At 48.7% G+C, this 16,229-nt stretch overlaps 2 protein-coding genes across 4 annotated transcripts; one reads left to right on the top strand and one right to left on the bottom strand.

Moving 5' to 3' along the window:
* The first annotated feature begins 5,164 nt into the window (after positions 1-5,164).
* MAD2L2 (mitotic arrest deficient 2 like 2) lies at positions 5,165-11,760 on the top strand. Of its 3 annotated transcripts, none has more exons than XM_041419527.1 (9): positions 5,165-5,246; positions 7,464-7,515; positions 7,743-7,861; positions 8,445-8,516; positions 9,360-9,460; positions 9,576-9,670; positions 9,772-9,845; positions 10,854-10,946; positions 11,254-11,760. In XM_041419527.1, the coding sequence occupies exons 2-9, from the start codon at positions 7,476-7,478 to the stop codon at positions 11,293-11,295; spliced, it is 636 nt and encodes a 211-aa protein (XP_041275461.1). In that variant the 5' UTR covers positions 5,165-5,246; positions 7,464-7,475; the 3' UTR covers positions 11,296-11,760. The 3 variants fall into 3 exon arrangements, with proteins under 3 accessions (XP_041275461.1, XP_041275462.1, XP_041275460.1); XM_041419528.1 differs by having other exon boundaries at positions 5,222-5,267; XM_041419526.1 differs by lacking the exon at positions 5,165-5,246 and adding an exon at positions 6,414-6,560.
* Positions 11,761-11,899: 139 nt separating this feature from the next.
* LOC121343928 (F-box only protein 6-like) lies at positions 11,900-16,159 on the bottom strand. The gene is made up of 5 exons (XM_041419522.1): positions 15,723-16,159; positions 14,977-15,103; positions 14,189-14,284; positions 13,710-13,845; positions 11,900-13,016 (listed from the first exon to the last, which is right to left on the bottom strand). The coding sequence occupies exons 1-5, from the start codon at positions 15,979-15,981 to the stop codon at positions 12,882-12,884; spliced, it is 753 nt and encodes a 250-aa protein (XP_041275456.1). The 5' UTR covers positions 15,982-16,159; the 3' UTR covers positions 11,900-12,881.
* Between the last annotated feature and the right edge of the window lie 70 nt (positions 16,160-16,229).

The raw sequence follows: 16,229 nt of genomic DNA, 5'->3' as shown, positions 1-16,229 counted from the left end.
CTACCTGGAACAAAGAAAAACCAGACTGACAGCTAAATCTTTTAAAAAAAATTTAATATCTTCTTCTTCCAAACTACTACAACAAATAGCAACATACAGCTCTGCATGGGGTCATTTGCTTTTTTGCCAGACTCTGGGGTCTTTGCTTTTTTCCTAGGATTTTCCCCTTAAGAACCAGAGCAAACCAGCTGGATTAAGACATCACTCAGAACAACTCAAAAGAGCTATAAAGAGCATCTTACCTTTTCATCTGTAGGCAAAATACCAAGAGGAGAGAACAAGTGCAAAGAGAATGCAAGGGTGTCTCCAATCTCACTCTCACAGACGTGTCCCTTTGATGGTGAATCTGACAGACACATTCTGATTTTCAGTGGGAGCTGGGAGGCAGCTAAATGCTGCAGGGCAGTTAAACAGAAGGTCTGCTTCAAAGCATAGGGGGTGTTTATTTAAGCTGCCCAGCTGTCTTGTTGGCATGAAGCAGGATGAAAATGCAGGTAGGAGCACAGATTGCCTCAATTCCGCACTGGCAGGTTAAAGTGCTGCGTTACTGTCACTGGGAATCTTGCATTAATGGTGTAGATTACCTGCATTACCTGACAACCTGTGCTACACTGTTGTCAGGGGAGATCTGAGCTCTTTGCTAAACCAAACCAGTGCATGGACAAGTTTTGGGTTAATGCAACACTGCTGTTCTAGAGGCAAAGCAGCCCCAGCGTTCTCCTAACCACTTGTTTCCATGTCCTGATTTATCTTTAATTCCAGAAACCTCTTAATACCTCATTTATTTTTCTTACCCTATAGAATTCACACTTAAAAGGACAGCTAGATAACACAACAGCATCCCTAGTGCTCAGTGCTCAGGTTCCTCAATGGCTGAGCACCAAAATAAACTTCACCCTCTTTTCTAGCAAGACCACAGTCCACAAAAGAATCTCTTGCTAGCCTTGGGCTCATTGATGTAGGTGACAGCAAGGTTCTCACCCTGCTGATGCAGCCTGCAAAGGATGAAATTCTGCCTGAGACACACACCAGGCAGAAAGAAGTCTGGCCTTATGAGAGTTGCCTTTCCTCAATTGCTATAAACAAACACACATGTTACAACAAAGCCCAGAATTCATCATCTTCTTAGGGTTCATATATTAGTAAGGGAAATGGAGTATTTGCCATGTTAAGCTGCCCCTGTAGCTCTTCACAACACCAGACCTACATCCTTATTGCTCCACCCCTCTTCCTGCACTGCCTTGTAGACCCTCAGGAGTACAAGCCACCTGAGGTAGCAAATCTGCCTCTCACATGAACATATGCACAGCAAAGAGCTGCCCAGAGCACAGACTCAGGGCTGGGAAGTGAGTTGCAGTGCTGTTTTCCAGCCACAATTTCTGATCCATTTTGGGTTAGTAGTGGATGGTAACAATCCCATAAGTGAAATTGAGGGGGGGTGGGGGGTTGCTTCTTGGATAACTTTCCCTGTGAGAAGTCTTCTCTGGACTCACTAATATAATTACTATTTTTCTGCTCTCATAATCCTATGAGGCAGCCATACACTGAGCAGGTACATGGAAATTCTCTCATGTTTTTCTGCTGTAAATAGTTGTGTCACCTTGGCTCCGAAATAGACTCTGAAAATGTTCCTGGTGTTTTTGGTTTGTATTTGACAAAACAGGAACATTCATTCACATATCTCACTTAAAACGTGATATCTGACAGTCCTAGCTTTAACTTTTCACATTTCATGTCACAGCCAAGAGGAACAAAACCCTTGAACTAAGAGACTGTCAAGATCTTTGATGCATTTAGTATGCTCGAGGGCTGAACCAAGCTGGACCCAAGCATGTGTGCTGGGCCAGATTTCTTTTTGGCTCTGATAAACTCAGACTTTGGCAGACGTGTGTAAAGATTTCCTGGACTCCAGACAGCCCCAATCTGCAGTAATACACAAAGTGTATGGGCATCTGCAATGGGTGTTGTGTGTATGTGCCTGTGTGGCAGGGATGTCAGACAATAAACCCAGCTCTGTGTGCCAGGCTCCCTGTAAATAAGAAGCCATGGGGTGATGGATGGGCTTGAGAAGGCCTGGAGCAGAATGGATGGGGTAGGCTCTATGTGGCTGACATGCAGAGAGCTGGCTGGAGCCATGAGGATGGCATTGTGCAGATAAATGAGATTTGACTTCCCTGCTGGGTCTCTTTCCATCTGTTTTTCTGTTTCTGGAGGCAAATGCTGGGAAGGTTCATAAACAATCTGCCAAGAGACCTTCCCATTTCTAAAAGCCCAATCCCAGCTTTATAGGGTCTCCCAAAGCAGACAGGTAATATTTGCCCTTCTCTTTTCCTCTCCAGGGCAAAAGTAATAACATTTTTATTCTTTCCAACATTTCCTGCACACTAGATTTGTAAAGAGTTTCAATTGTTTTTGCAGTTGTCCCAGACATCCTTGGGATGACAGAACAGCTCTCTGTTCACAGATCTTCAGTCCTTTTGTGTTCCTTTTCAGAGCCACCCTGCTTTTTAGGTTTCCTGCTTCCATCATCACCATTCCTCCCTATCTTGCCTTTCATACTTACTGGACTCCAAAGTTTCTTTGTCCCTCCTGACTGTGATGCAAGACATTTCCTCTCTGCAGATATTCAGGCTACCTGAACACCCGCTCCACTCTGCCCTTTGAAACCTCTGATTCCTTTACCTGTTCTGTTCTCTCTCACTTTTGCTATCCCCAGAGAGCAATCCAGAACAGAAAGGGCCAAATTCAGTAATATACCAATTGTATTAGTGGCAGGAGAGACAGGACATAAGGATTCAGGCTTGCAAGGCATTAAGTAGTAGTTGTGGCTATCCCCTGTGCCTTCACAAAGCCTCTCCCTGGGGCAATTTGTATTCAGTGACCATTTGAAACTTGATTCACTCAACATTAGTTGTAGGGCTGGAGCTGGGGCTCCTCTCACCCATCAGCTCCGGCTGACAGCCTGTGCTCTACTCTGCTGATGAGGACAGAAGTCATCTGTTCACACAGCACAGCCCAGGGCTGTGAGCTGCCTGAGTCCCTGCTGAGCTCCAGCACCCCGGTTTTGGTCGATGCTGGACACCTTCAAGTCAATACATGCCCCTAGCCACAGCTGTGCCACTTTCTCCTGAGCCTAGCCCAGCCTGCCCTGAGAGCTTCCCAACACAGCATCTGCCAGGGACAGGTCAGCCCAGCAAGTCACTGCTTTGAAGGGTAAGAGGGGCCCATGAATGAATATGCAGTACCCTCTGCTCTGCTTCCCTCTGGGACTTCACAGTGTGGCTGACGCCGCCACCACAGGCGACCTGCTACCAAACAGAGTCCACTCTACCCAATAAAGACACTAAAACAGCAATGAGCCTGAGATTCACATCCAGGATACAGTTGCTTGCTGTCAGCATGGCAGAGAAGACTCTTCAGTTGCATGTGCAATGCCAGGTGACAAATGGGACACAATCAATAGGAAAGGTTATTGCTCACCCAGCTGGAAAGTACTCGCCAGTGTTACAGGGAAGAATGGGGCAGATTTGCCCTGAGCTTCGCTGGGAGGGAGACATGGATGTGTCTCGACTGGCAAAACAGTTAGGCTGTGCTTTCAACATTTTTCCTTGCATGACACTCTCACTTTGACCCATATGTATAGAATTAATGCCTCCTTCTTCAAGGGAGAGGACATGGGAATACAAAAACACTTCGATTAAACCCTCCAGCTGACGGAAAACTTCAGGTGTGAATTAGATAAGTGCCACTTAAATTCTGTGTGATCAGTTACTAGTTGCAATAAGCCATTAACTGATGCCAAGTTGATCTAATTCAGAAATGACACCTCACTTTTATCAACAGAGGAAGAACAGACAGCAAGCCGCGGGTACGCAGGGGCTCGGTGCATGGCAGCGCACGGCTCTGTAAACACAATGACTCCGTGGGAAAAGCTTCCGTCGCCCCTCGGCATCTCTAGCTCGGAGCCGGGACGTACCCCCGGGGCCCCGAGAGAGGGACGGTGCCTCTGTCCGAGGCGACTTTGCTTCCCAGAGCGATCTGAGGAGGAAGCGTGCAGGAGTGACCGGCAGTGGCGGTGGCACGTGAGCCCCAGAGCCCGCACCGCGCATCCCCGCGAGGCACACGGCGAGGGCACGGAGGCGAGCCGCGTGGAGAACCGCGGCGGGACCCGTAGAGTCCGGAGCCCGCTGCCCAGCACGGGTGACAATAGGTCTGGCCGAAGGCACCGCACCCCGGCACCGGCGCTGTCCGAGCTCTCTGCCCGCCCGCACCGCTGAGCGATGCCGCCGTAACCGGAGCTCCGCGCGCATCCCGACGGCGGCGGGACCGGGGATCCCCGTCAGTCCGTGTCTTTGTCTCCGCCGGGGCGCACGGAAAGTGGGAAGGTGTTCCCCACTCCTCCCCAGTCCCTGCGACAGCAGAGGGGAATGAACTCGGCGGAGCATCCACCGCTGGCCCCGGGGCGGGGTGAGCCGGGCGCGGGCAGCGCTGCCTACCTGTCCGAAGGTCCCGGTCTGGCGGAGCCCGGCAGGCAGGGCAGCGCAGAGCTGTGCGAGCGGCGGAGGGGAGGCAGGTCTGCGGGGGGCAAGGGGTGTTCAAACCCAAAGGAGAGGAGGAGGAGGAGGAAGAGGAGGAGGAGACAGGGGGAAGGCAGTGGGGGAATGTGGAGAGGAATCGGGGACATTGGGAATCCCGGGGGACTGGGGTGCATGGTGCCGGAGGAGGTGGGGCTGGGAGGGGCGGAGGGGCTCCGGGCGTGCGGGGGTCACGGGAGGAGTGCAGGGGCATGCCAGGGAGCGTGTGCGGGGCTGCCCGGCGCTAAGGAGGAGGTGCGAGAGCGCAGGATGCTGGTGGCAGCAGCGGTCCCTGCCCCGGGCACGGACGGGACAGACAAAGGCCGGAGACAAAGGCGTGGCAGCCCGGGGAGGCGGGGAGCGGGTGAGCCGGTGAGCCCCGCACACCTGCGCGGTGGGGCGGGCTCCGCTCTCCCGCGGGCTTCCCCCGCGTTATGGTCCCGGGGAGGGAGAGCCGCTGGTGGCTCAGCGTGCCCCGCTCCCTGCACCGAGCCCGCGGCCCCGCCGTGCCGGGGGAGCTGAGGAGGCGCCGGGACCCCGCGGGGGCAGCGGGACCGGCCCCGCGCCCGCTCCTCCCGCCCGCCGGGGGGCGCTCGCCGCCCCGCCCTGACGTCATCCGCAGGCGCTGCCATCGCCTCCCGCGCTGGGCGGGCGTGAGGGGCGGCCGGCCCGGTAGGGAGCGGGGACACGGCGGTGCGAGAGGGAACACCCGGAGCATGACAGCGGGGCGGGGAGGAGCACTGGGCGGACACGGGCTCGGGGGGAGACACGGGGGCAGGTGGCCGTGCTGAGGCGGTGCCCTGGGCGGCAGTGGGGGCGGCGGGCCGTGCGAGCAGCCCTGTTTCGGGAGGGAGCCCCGGCGAACGGGCGGTTCCTAGGCTCGGGAATGCTGAGGAGGGGCAGTGCCGTGCCCCGTTTCGGGAGGGAGCCCCGGCGAACGGGCGGTTCCTAGGCTCGGGAATGCTGAGGAGGGGCAGTGCCGTGAGGGCAGTGCCGTGAGGGTGGGACCTCGGGGGTCTGTCCCGTCCGCCCGCCCTCCCGCTCGCGCGGGTGAGGCACCGCAGTGGGCGAGGAGCGGCGGCGGCTGGAGCCCGGGCACGGCACGGCACGGCTCGGCACTGCTGGGGCAGCCTGTGCGGGCTGCTCTGGGCTGCTGCGGGAGCTCTGGTGACCGGCACGGGCAGGGCGGTGGGTTATACTTCCATGACATGCCCCATCCCCGGAAATGTGCAAGGCCAGGCTGGATGGAGTTTGTAGCAGCTTGGGATAGTGGAGGGTGGCCCTGCCTCTGGCAGGGTGTTACAGTAAGATGAGCTTTAAGGTCCCTTCCAACCCAGGCTGTTCTGTGATTCCATGATCTCCCAGCCTGCACAGTCCTTGAGCATGTAGTGTCTAGTTCCTACTTTGTGACTGTGTGGAAGGGTGGATCCCTTGGGTTGCTCGGGCATCTCTTGAAGAAGGAATGAAGTTTAAGGGAGGATGTGAACCTAAACCTCTAAAAACACAGATTGTTTGTGATACTCTGTAGATCTTTTGTACTAATTTGGGAACCACTGTGGCTGGGGTGCTAAATGAGAGATGCTTAACTGTCTTAAGTTTATTTAGTGTAGCAGATCACTAATATTCCAGGAAGTCCTTGTATACAGTGATATAAAAGGTTATATATCTGTTATATGTATATATATACACACACACACATATCTCTATCTATCTATCTATCTATATATATATATATACATATATCTGTTTTAAAAACTGGGGATGAAAGTAGCTCCTGTTTTGTGCAGGTCAAACTAATTCTTCATAGGTCTGAAAAACATGTTTTGTTGCAGCTAAAACAGCTTGAAAATCAGTGTCTAAAGAGCTTATTGGAACATCTGTGGTTTGTCAAAAGTCTTTGTAGAACACCTGAGTTACTGGTGGAGCCAGAGTGCTCCAGAGGCATTTAAAGACCTCTGCAGCTCATGAATGGTGCTGCTGTTAGTGGTTAGAATTTGTTAGCTTGCAGAGAGTGTGGATAAAATAATTAAACAAAACAAAGTTTCTAACAGATAATTATGTACACCGTGACTTAAATTATGTAAGGCATGGAGTCTGCTATGCAGGGAAAGCTGTTGAGAAGCTGAACTCCAGCATCTGCTGTTCAGTTGTTGGCACATGAGAGTCAGTTTGTCACAATAATGTGCTGCCCTTTGTTGCTCACAAATTTAAGGCTCCCCAGGGATGTAGTCACAGCCCAAGCCTGTCAGAGTTCAAGGGGCAGCTGAATGATGCTCTAAGTCACATAGTTTAGTTTTAGGTGGTCCTGTGAGGAGCAGGGAGTTGAACTCCATGATCCTTATAGGTGCCTTCCAACCTGAGGAATTCCATAATCCTGTGTCACAAAGTTGACTTAATTATGCAGCTCTGCAGGGTTTGGGTTCCTTGGGACTGCAGAGAGCAACTCAGAAGTTGTTGGCAGTGGCAGCAGATGAGAACCTGTGTCAGTGGAAGATGTCAGTGGCTCCAAGCTTGGACAAGCAATGGTTTGTGGTGGTGTCAGAATAAACCCAAAACCCTGAGAAGTTCTTGTGTTATAGTAAGAGATAGGGCTTAGAAAAGGCAAGTACTATGAAGCTTTAAAAAAGCTTTCTTGTGTTACTAAAAAGTATTTGTCTGAACTTTCCTGTATCCCAGAAATGGAGAGAGACTGAAAACCCCAGTAATTAAATTATGAATAATCTCTCATCCTGAGGTGTGAGCACTGGTTTGTGCACTGCTGGTAATCCCTGAGGACAGGCTGGGCTTATGGGGGTGCTCACAGGGTCTTCTGGTGTACAGCTCCATGAGCAGACTAGATGAATAATACAGGAGCCAGAGCATAACCATTCCTTTTGTGGTTACTTCCAGGGTCTGGGGAAGATGACCACTCTCACACGGCAGGACCTCAACTTTGGGCAAGGTAATGTGTTGTACTAAGGTGCAGTTGGTGTCCTTGTGAGGCTCCTCTTGGTACTGAGCTTGGGGGAGTCTTGTAGGGCTGCTCTGTCCCTAAACTTTCTGCAGCTAAGAGGAGGCAGGTGAAATTTATGCAGAAAAAAATAACCTGTAAAAAAAGGTCCCCTGAGTCTATGGTATTGCTCTACTTTCCCACACCTTATTCCAGCATCCTTTACTTCTGTTTTTCAGTTGTTGCAGATGTTCTTTCAGAATTCCTGGAAGTGGCTGTTCACCTCATCTTGTATGTCAGAGAAGTTTACCCCATTGGGATCTTTCAGAAGAGGAAAAAATACAATGTACCTGTCCAGGTAGGAGATTTTCCTGGAAGCTGATAGCCACGTGGACAAGCAAAATAGCAAGGATCAATCAACACTCACCAGAAAAAACTTACACTCAGCAAGTGATTGTTTAATGTTCTTATTTTTGAGGACTTTTTGATGGACTTATTTTTGAGGAGATCTTAGTTCCTGTCATAAGAGAGAACAGCCCCATAGCTGAGGATACAGCAAGTGCTCCTGGGACAAGCAGGATACTGTTATAATGGATAACAGTAGTAGAAGGCTGCCCCAGCTCTGTGCAGTGAGGTAACAGGAGAGCATGTTTACTAGAAAGCAGAGATGATTGGAATATGCTGTTCCCAATATGCTGGTTTGGGTGTACATTGCAGATATACACCAACTGTATGGGTGCAGTGATCTGCCTCAGCTGATTAACCCTTCCCTGAAGGAATTGTTGATTTGAATGGGCAACTCAGCATTTTTCAGCACTATTTGAAGCATGATTTGAATGCCTTGTACACACTGGTGCTTCTATTTAAATCTTCCCTTCCCTTTTAGCATTGTCCTGGCTCATGTCAAACACAGCTCTGACTCTTCTCTGTGTTTGCTGCAGATGTCCTGCCACCCAGAGCTGAACCAGTACATCCAGGACACGCTGCACTGTGTAAAGCCACTGCTGGAGAAGGTGAGCTCAGACTGGGGACCTGGGCAAAAGTACTGCAGGTGGATTTAATAGAAAGTAAGAGAACATAAATATTATCTTAACTGCAACATTTGTTTACAGATGTACCATACACAATATACTAGCTGATAAAAGCTCCTAACAAAACTAAAAACATCATAACATTTCCTGGCAGTTAAGACCCTGCCTTGCTTGTCTCATGTACCACACAAGGACACATGTCTGTATATTTCCAGTTATACCATTCTGCTTTACAATCCACCTGAGTTTAAGCACCTGCTGTGGCAGAACAGTTTGAATGCTTTGCTGTGAACCAGGAAGCAAAGGTAGGCCTGGACTCCAGGTTTTGCAAGAGAAAGGTGTGACCAATGAAATATTCCAGGAGGCTGCTGGCAGGTTTTGTATGCCTTGCTCTTTACAGACAATTTTAATGCACATGTAGAAAATGGAATTAGGTCTGTTCTAAATTGTGGTTGTACAAAGCTGCTCTGTTTGGACAATGGTCTGAATGTATCTTAACTTCATCAGTGTCCATCCCAGAGTGATGCAATGAGATGGCTGGGCATTTCCTCCTTTGTTCCAAAACAGAATCTGGAGCAATTTACAATTTAGGACACTTCCTCTCCCTCAGCCACAAGCTGGCAGCTTAACATCCAGCAAGAAATGGCTTTGCAAAAGCATTTTTTTTCTGATTGCTAAGAATAATCTGAAGTTAGGTTTGGATAAGGGCTTGCGCTGTAAGCCCCAACAACTGAGTGTACTCCATTGCATCAAAGAAGGTGAAGCACACTGTGAGCAGCGACAGCTCATATTAAGGAAGGGATTTTTCTGTCTTGGTTCCTGCAGAACGATGTGGAGAAAGTTGTGGTTGTAATTCTGGATAAAGAGCACCACCCCGTGGAGAGATTTGTCTTTGAGATCACCCAGCCACCTCTTCTTTCCATTAGGTGAGGTTTCCACTCCTGTTTGCCCATGGCATCCAACACCCAGCCCTAGGAGATATTCTGGGAGCAACTTCAGACCTTTGCTGCATGCCAGTAACAACTTCTGTCTCCTCCACAGTTCTGAGTCCCTGCTGTCCCACGTGGAGCAGTTACTGCGTGCCTTCATCCTGAAAATCAGCGTGTGCGATGCTGTGCTGGACAACAACCCTCCAGGTAAATGTCACTTGGATCCAAACAGCCTCATGCCTGGCATTGGTGGCTTGGCTGACCCTCTGGGAGCTGTCCCCTGAGCTGGAACCTGACACTTCTCTTAGGTTGCACCTTCACAGTTCTGGTTCACACACGGGAGGCTGCCACACGCAACATGGAAAAGATCCAGGTGATAAAGGTGAGTGATATCCTTGGGCATCTGATTGTGTGTGAGAAGCTGCATAGCAAAGACTGGGCAGTGCAGTTTTTGGCATCTTTAAGGTTAAGGCTGAGAGATATTTTGAACATGTAGGTTGGTGTCCCATGAGGCACATCATAACTGTACTTGAAATGTGGTGAAATGGTTTATGCTGGTGAGCTGACAGCACATTTGCCACACACAGCCACCACTGCAGATGACTTCAAGTCTTGAAATAGATTGTAACAATATTTACTGTCCAGTGCATGCTCAGACACTTGGAAATACTCAGACATGTAGAACAGGTACTTGAATTTAATCAAGCAAAAAAGCAGCCCTCACCCACCATCCACTGTGTGGTGGCTGATTTTGTATAAAGAGCAAGAAAGACTAAGATTAAAGTAAAGAGCAGGTTTGAGGGCACAAATACATTGTACAGGAAACTGTGTGCAGAACACTTTCTAAAGGAAGATTATTTTTAAAGAATCCTTTCCTAGATACAGGGAACCTTTTTTCCTGAGTCAAGTTATTTTAGGTGTCATAAGGCACAACAAATTAAGCTAGCAAAGTATAGAATTGTTTCAAAATGAAAATCTGTTCTGCACTGCTTAGTAGTGGAAACTTGTGGTGTAGTGGACCCACCTTTAGACCCAAGGCAGGATGGAAACCCATGCCCTAAGCATTCTGGAGTTGCAGTTAAATCTTGGTGTAATAAACTGGGCATAGTAGCTCAGGACAGCTGAGAGTGTATTTTTAAAAGAAGTGAGATGTCACCTTTGCAGTAAGTGAAGAGGGTTGACCTCACAGTTTGATGCTGTAACTGAAGACAATTACGCTGAGCGTCAGGGACAAGCGTGTGTTTTGTTGTTGTGGAAGGTTTGAATTGCCTGTTCCTTCCCTCAGCCACTCTGTCTCTCTTTCAACTTAACACAAAACAAGTGCTGAGGAGGAGCTCACCTTACAGCACTGCTGGGTTCTGCCACTAACACCTTGTGTTCCTGCCCCCAGGATTTCCCTTGGATCCTTGCTGATGAGCAAGATGTGCACATGCACGACCCCCGGCTTATTCCCTTGAAAACCATGACATCTGACATCTTAAAGGTGAGCAGAGCATTCTGACCAAGAGGTGCTGAACCTGCTGTAGTTCTGAGCTTTGAATGCTCTGACATCAGCTCTGCAGTTTTCTGTGGTGTAACAACTTTAAAACATACTGCTGAGCAGTAGCTTAGTCTTGCAGATGTCTGTGCCAGTAATCAAAGCAGGGCAAGACTCCTCATAGTAAAATAGGAAACCTGGTTATGGGGGAAGGTATAAGCACTTCCTATTCAGCCTGTTGCAGGCTTTTTTTTTTTTTTTTCCATTCACCTGCCTGTATACTAACAGGACTGCTGCTTGTTTCTCTCTCCAGATGCAGCTCTATGTAGAAGAGCGAGCTCACAAAGGCACCTGATTTCAAATCTTCCTTGCCTTCAAGCTTCATCTGATCTTCCAGTGGAGTAAGATCTGTCAGAAACTGTATCTTGATAACCATCTCTTCAGCTGGCCTTCTGGGTGAATGTAGAGCAGCTGCTGCCTCTTTATTTCAAGTGCTCTTACCACTGTATAAAGAACTGACTTGGAATGGGGAGCCAGAGCCTGTTCCTATCCTGACTTGTGTGAGAGTACAGGTGTTGATACAGTGCATCCCTGGGGAGTCAGTACTTTATTACCAGTCCAGCTCTCACCTGAAAAGGGCAGATCCATTGCACACAGGCAGTAATAGACAGCTAGGAGCTGTCACACAGTCCATAAGAGCAACATTTGTGCTAAGGGGGAGCGAGGCCTTATGTACTGTCTGTCCACTGTGACCATCCCAAGTAGTCTTCAATAAATACCGACTTTTACCCCAGTTGAACTGGGCTGAGTTCTGTCAAAACCAGGCTCCCTTCTTCAGTGAAGAAGTATTTTTTATTTTCTATGGAGCTTCCACTGCTTTTCTGGCTTGTATGTGGACTCTGTCAATTCCTATGAAAGGCTGTACAACCTTGGTCTCTCCCCTTTCACTCAGAGGTGGCATTAGCAATGTGGAATTTGTCTGTCCAGCAAGGACATCTGCTGAGTATCCTACTCCTAACTGAGAATAAGCAAGGAAAGCACTAATAATCCCACACCTGTGAGAGGAGATGGAACATGGCCTTAACATTAGTTCTGGGTATGTAAGGGTGGGAGACACAGTTCAAACAAGCTGGGCTTATTTGTCAGAGAATTTGGTACACTAGCCTGTCCAGCACCTCCTCCTTCTTCCAAGTAACAAGTGTAGGAACAGATCAAGTATGGGCACTGCTTTAATATTTTATATTGGGTTACACTGCTCAGTATAAATCAAAGGTGATGTGGGAATAGCCCAGCACAATCAAAAGGCACTTTGTTGTTAGGCAGCTGCCTAAAGGGACTTATTCCTCTTTCTGTACCTGTTTATTCAAACACCAAGGGACTGTTTTGGATAGGAAGGTAGGTGCCATTTTGATCACAAACACTTAAAGGATAAGGAATTCACTACAGTGACACAGCACTTAGGAACAAGGAGTGACAGTTTCCTGATGCTATGAAGGGTCTGATGCAGATCATTAATCTTAATGGAATATTAAAGCTGAAACAGGAAAGAAAATACCATACAAAACAATCTGCTTGTAGAAAGCACTGATAATCTGAAATTAAGCATTTTAGCCTTATCTATCCTACATTCCATAAACAAGAAAGTGTCTTTAAGACTTTGTGTGTTAGCATAAGAATATATTAACTAGAAAGGATAGATCTCACATCTAATTGTCCCAGTTCTTCTCTGGAAGGGCACCAATAATTGGAGTAGCATCCATGGTAGAAGAGAATGGAAGATGAAGACAGAACACCATTCCAAAGGGCTGGGCCTGCTGAAGTTCTACTGTGAACAAGAGCTGCAAGACAAAGCTAGGACACTCCCAGACAGCACAGGCAGACAGTGCAGCTGGGGCCACTTGGCTACAGTCCTGAGGTAAAAGCAAACCCTTCCACAGTGCTTCACATCCCAATGGTGATGCTGCTGTTTGTCACACGGACCCCATACCATCCTGCCCAGAACTGGGTGTCCTGGCCTCCGTGCTGGAACCAGATGTAACGAACTCCTGCTGGGTAATCCCGGAAGGTGTGAGAAATCTGGACAGAAAAGAGAATTCCTCTTAATTTGCCTAAATAAACCAGTGTTCACCTAGAAGCTCAGAAAACTACAGCGTGTGAGTCTTAGAGCGAGCTCTTCCTGAGTCTAGAGAGCTTTCATTGAAAGTGCACCATACCCTGTTTTTTGGGGGATGAAGGGGTGGCAGGGGGAAGAAAGAAGCCTTTCTCCCCTAAGTCCTATCTGAGTTAAGCTAACATTAAGCTTGATTTTTAAGTGCATGTATAAGTAACATCTAATGCAGAATGTACAGCAAATCAAACCAGTTAAACACCTGTAACTGTTTAAGAAAAGCTAAGTCTGCAATACTTGGATATCCATGCAGTAGTTTTAAAACAGTTTTTTGACCCTGAAATCTGCTCTTGTTATTTAATTATTTAAACAGAATCTTACATAAAACCAAGAAACAATTAAAAAGACTTCATTAAAACAACACAGAAGCCCACAGGATACTCTATAGAAAATGCTGGGCACCTAAAAATAGTATCTGACTCATTCAGGACACTACTGCTTCTTCAGCATCATCAGTAGCAAGCACTGACTCACCTTCTCTACCGAGCAGAGGAGGCTGAAGAGCAGAGAAAGTCCACTGGCACTTTTGGCCAAGTAAGACTTGCAAGACACAAGTGTCACAACACTGCTGTAAAGCTCCTGCCTCCCTGGCTGCTGCTCACCTCTCTCCACTTGGCATCACTCCACTGCTCAATGACCACTGGCTCGGGATGGAATTCCTCCAGGACGTCGCGGTTTTTGGAGAGCAGCTGCACGGTGAGCTCGTAGCGGCACCCGCAGTCAAACCTGGCAGCGTACCTGGAGAGGCAGGAGGAATCAAGGAGCAGGGCTGTATATACAGCATTCAGTTTTCTTTATTTTTCAAAAGCAGTCTCCAAGGGGATCCCTGTCTGCAGAGGAAAAGGAGTGAAGGAGTGTCATCCCCATAGCTATAGAGAATTTGTAGAACTTACAGCTATCCCACCCTTCACAGGATTGCCACCATGTAGTCCATTGAGTGAGTTTAGATTTAGCTTATTCTTCCTCAAGAACTACAACTCCCAAAGAATAAAAAACTGACTTTATGTCATGAAAAGCTCCAGAAGCCTAGCTTACCTCTAGACCAATGCCAGAAATTCTAATTTTCAGTGCTTCCACTCACCAGTCCTTGACTGTAATTTCAGGCCGTTTCTCATCCATCAGCTGATTCCAATAGCCTTCTTTTTCCAGGGTAATGAGTTGAGACTTGAAACATGGCCTGAAACAGACACAGAAATACTCACAGTTCTACAGAACACTTCTCTCTTGCTGTACTTTTCCTGACAGCTTTAATACCCACCCAGATCCTGAAGGCCCACAAAGCTGACCTGGCTAAACCCTGCCTTATCCATAGTCAGAACCTGACAAGAAAATGAACTGAATTAGCTTCACCCCAAGATAAAAAGAATAGTTACCTACAAGCTGGATTAAGAGGGGTCTCTGTATTGATGTATTGGTAACAAGAAACCAGTGACTTGTAAAAGCTGTTGCTCCTCCTCTGGTGACAGCTTTTATTACAAATTGTTTATGTGACACACCTACCACTCCTGAAGGTTACAGAGTTTTGACCTTGTCATGTCAGTACAGTTGACTGAGTTTCCCAGACCCTTAACCTTTCTCTACCACCTTTGGGAGAGGAGAAGCAGGGATCCCATGTGGATTATCCTAACTATAAACATCACAGGAAGTTCCTGGTAGGCAGAGAAATTTAGCACCTGCTGTGATCAATTCTCTCAGCAGTACCCATCTCTTTAGATTAATTGGCATAAAGGGTTAATGAAGCTCCTTCCTTTTCCCATAGGTGATCTAAGGTTCAGTAACCTGCCACCAGCCTTCTAACCATGGTGCCTTTTCAGACAGATGGGAGGAAGCAGCTTTCCCAGTTCCAGATTACTGGAATCCAGTCCTTACCCATATGAAGTGACAAAGTATTTGTGTACTCTGGGGTCTGGCATATCATTTCCATGAGCTCCAGGCAGATCCTCAATTTTCCACTTATCTCCTTCATTGTCATCAAGTCTCCAGTGCTGGAAGTTCTCTAAAAACACAGGTATCAAGGTGAGGGGTAGGACCTCACTTCAGCTCCCAGCAGGATCTCAGCTTTTGTTAGAATCAGCAACAGAAGAATTCTAGGAAGCTACTTGATGTGTTCAGATCCACTGTATTTTTCCTACAGCTGTAAGTGACTCCTGTCATTATGCTGCCATTACCTTTATGTGGCTGGCAGCATCTAGGACAGCAGGTAGCAGATTTCTGACCTCATCAGAAAATCAGCAGCAGCAATAAAGCAGGATGACTGTAGTTATATTAGTCAAGTCTTTGGTAACAAAAGTTCTCCAGCTGCCCAAATGTTTGATCCCAGTATCTGATCGTTTCACTACCACACTGTACTTGCAGTGCAAATTGTCACTGCCTGCCATATTGGAACCTTTTGACTCCAGATTTTTCTGGCTAAAACCACAAAGTATTGGTAAATACATACCTATCTACCTACAGCAGTCTTACTGCAGGAGTCGAGCTGTGGATCTGACCTAGCAGAGCTACGCCCACCAGCTGGACAGTCCCACAGCACCAGCAGCAGCTGAGGCATGCAGGATACTGACTCATTCGGACTGCTCGGAAACCCTTAGTCCTTTATTATAAATAACGAAACAAACCTTCAGCACAAGAGTTTTTGATTAAGTTTCTCTTCAAGAGGCAGAGCACATAGAATGTCTTCCAGTCAGAGATGCTTCTCTCCAAGCTCTGACGATAAAACCCGTCGCGCTGGCACTTGCGCTTCCAGAGCGTGGTCAGGTCCACCACGTACCGCCACTGCGAGCACACCAGCCGGCAGGTGCGGAGCAGGTCCCGGGCGGGCAGCAGCGACAGCAGCTCCACCAGCACGTCCTCGGGGAGGTCTCCGATGCTTGTCATGGCAGAGCGCGGGCCGCAGGAGGGCGACGGGAGATCCCCGGCACGGCGGGCCGAGCTGCCGGAAGCAAAGGCGGTTTCCCCTCGCGACTAACAGCCTCCCGGCCAGCCCGCCCGGCCCCAGGCCCGCTCCCCGCCGAACCCACCCCGGCCCGGGCCCCACCTGGCTCCGCCCATCTGCGCCTCCGGACGCGGATGTGGGGCCGCGGGGCGGGGCTGGGTCGGGGCGGGGCCGCGTGTGGGCGGAATGG

This window comes from Onychostruthus taczanowskii, unplaced genomic scaffold, assembly GCF_017590055.1.
Source record: "Onychostruthus taczanowskii isolate IOZ18803 unplaced genomic scaffold, ASM1759005v1 scaffold61, whole genome shotgun sequence".
NCBI classification, from domain to species: domain Eukaryota; kingdom Metazoa; phylum Chordata; class Aves; order Passeriformes; family Passeridae; genus Onychostruthus; species Onychostruthus taczanowskii.
Note: the sequence above shows the minus strand (reverse complement) of the source record. Positions and strands in the feature narration are given on the sequence as shown.

Bases quoted from the DNA above. Each gene is read 5' to 3' on its own strand.
- LOC121343928 (XM_041419522.1), bottom strand. From the start codon at position 15,981: ATGACAAGCATCGGAGACCTCCCCGAGGACGTGCTGGTGGAGCTGCTG. The intron at 13,846-14,188 runs GTGAGTGGAAGC...CTGCCTCTCCAG, and splicing joins GAAATTACAGTCAAGGACTG to GTACGCTGCCAGGTTTGACT. The intron at 13,017-13,709 runs GTGAGCAGCAGC...TTTTCTGTCCAG, and splicing joins GTGATGCCAAGTGGAGAGAG to ATTTCTCACACCTTCCGGGA.
- MAD2L2 (XM_041419526.1), top strand. The intron at 7,862-8,444 runs GTAGGAGATTTT...TGTTTGCTGCAG, and splicing joins AATACAATGTACCTGTCCAG to ATGTCCTGCCACCCAGAGCT. The intron at 9,671-9,771 runs GTAAATGTCACT...CACTTCTCTTAG, and splicing joins GCTGGACAACAACCCTCCAG to GTTGCACCTTCACAGTTCTG.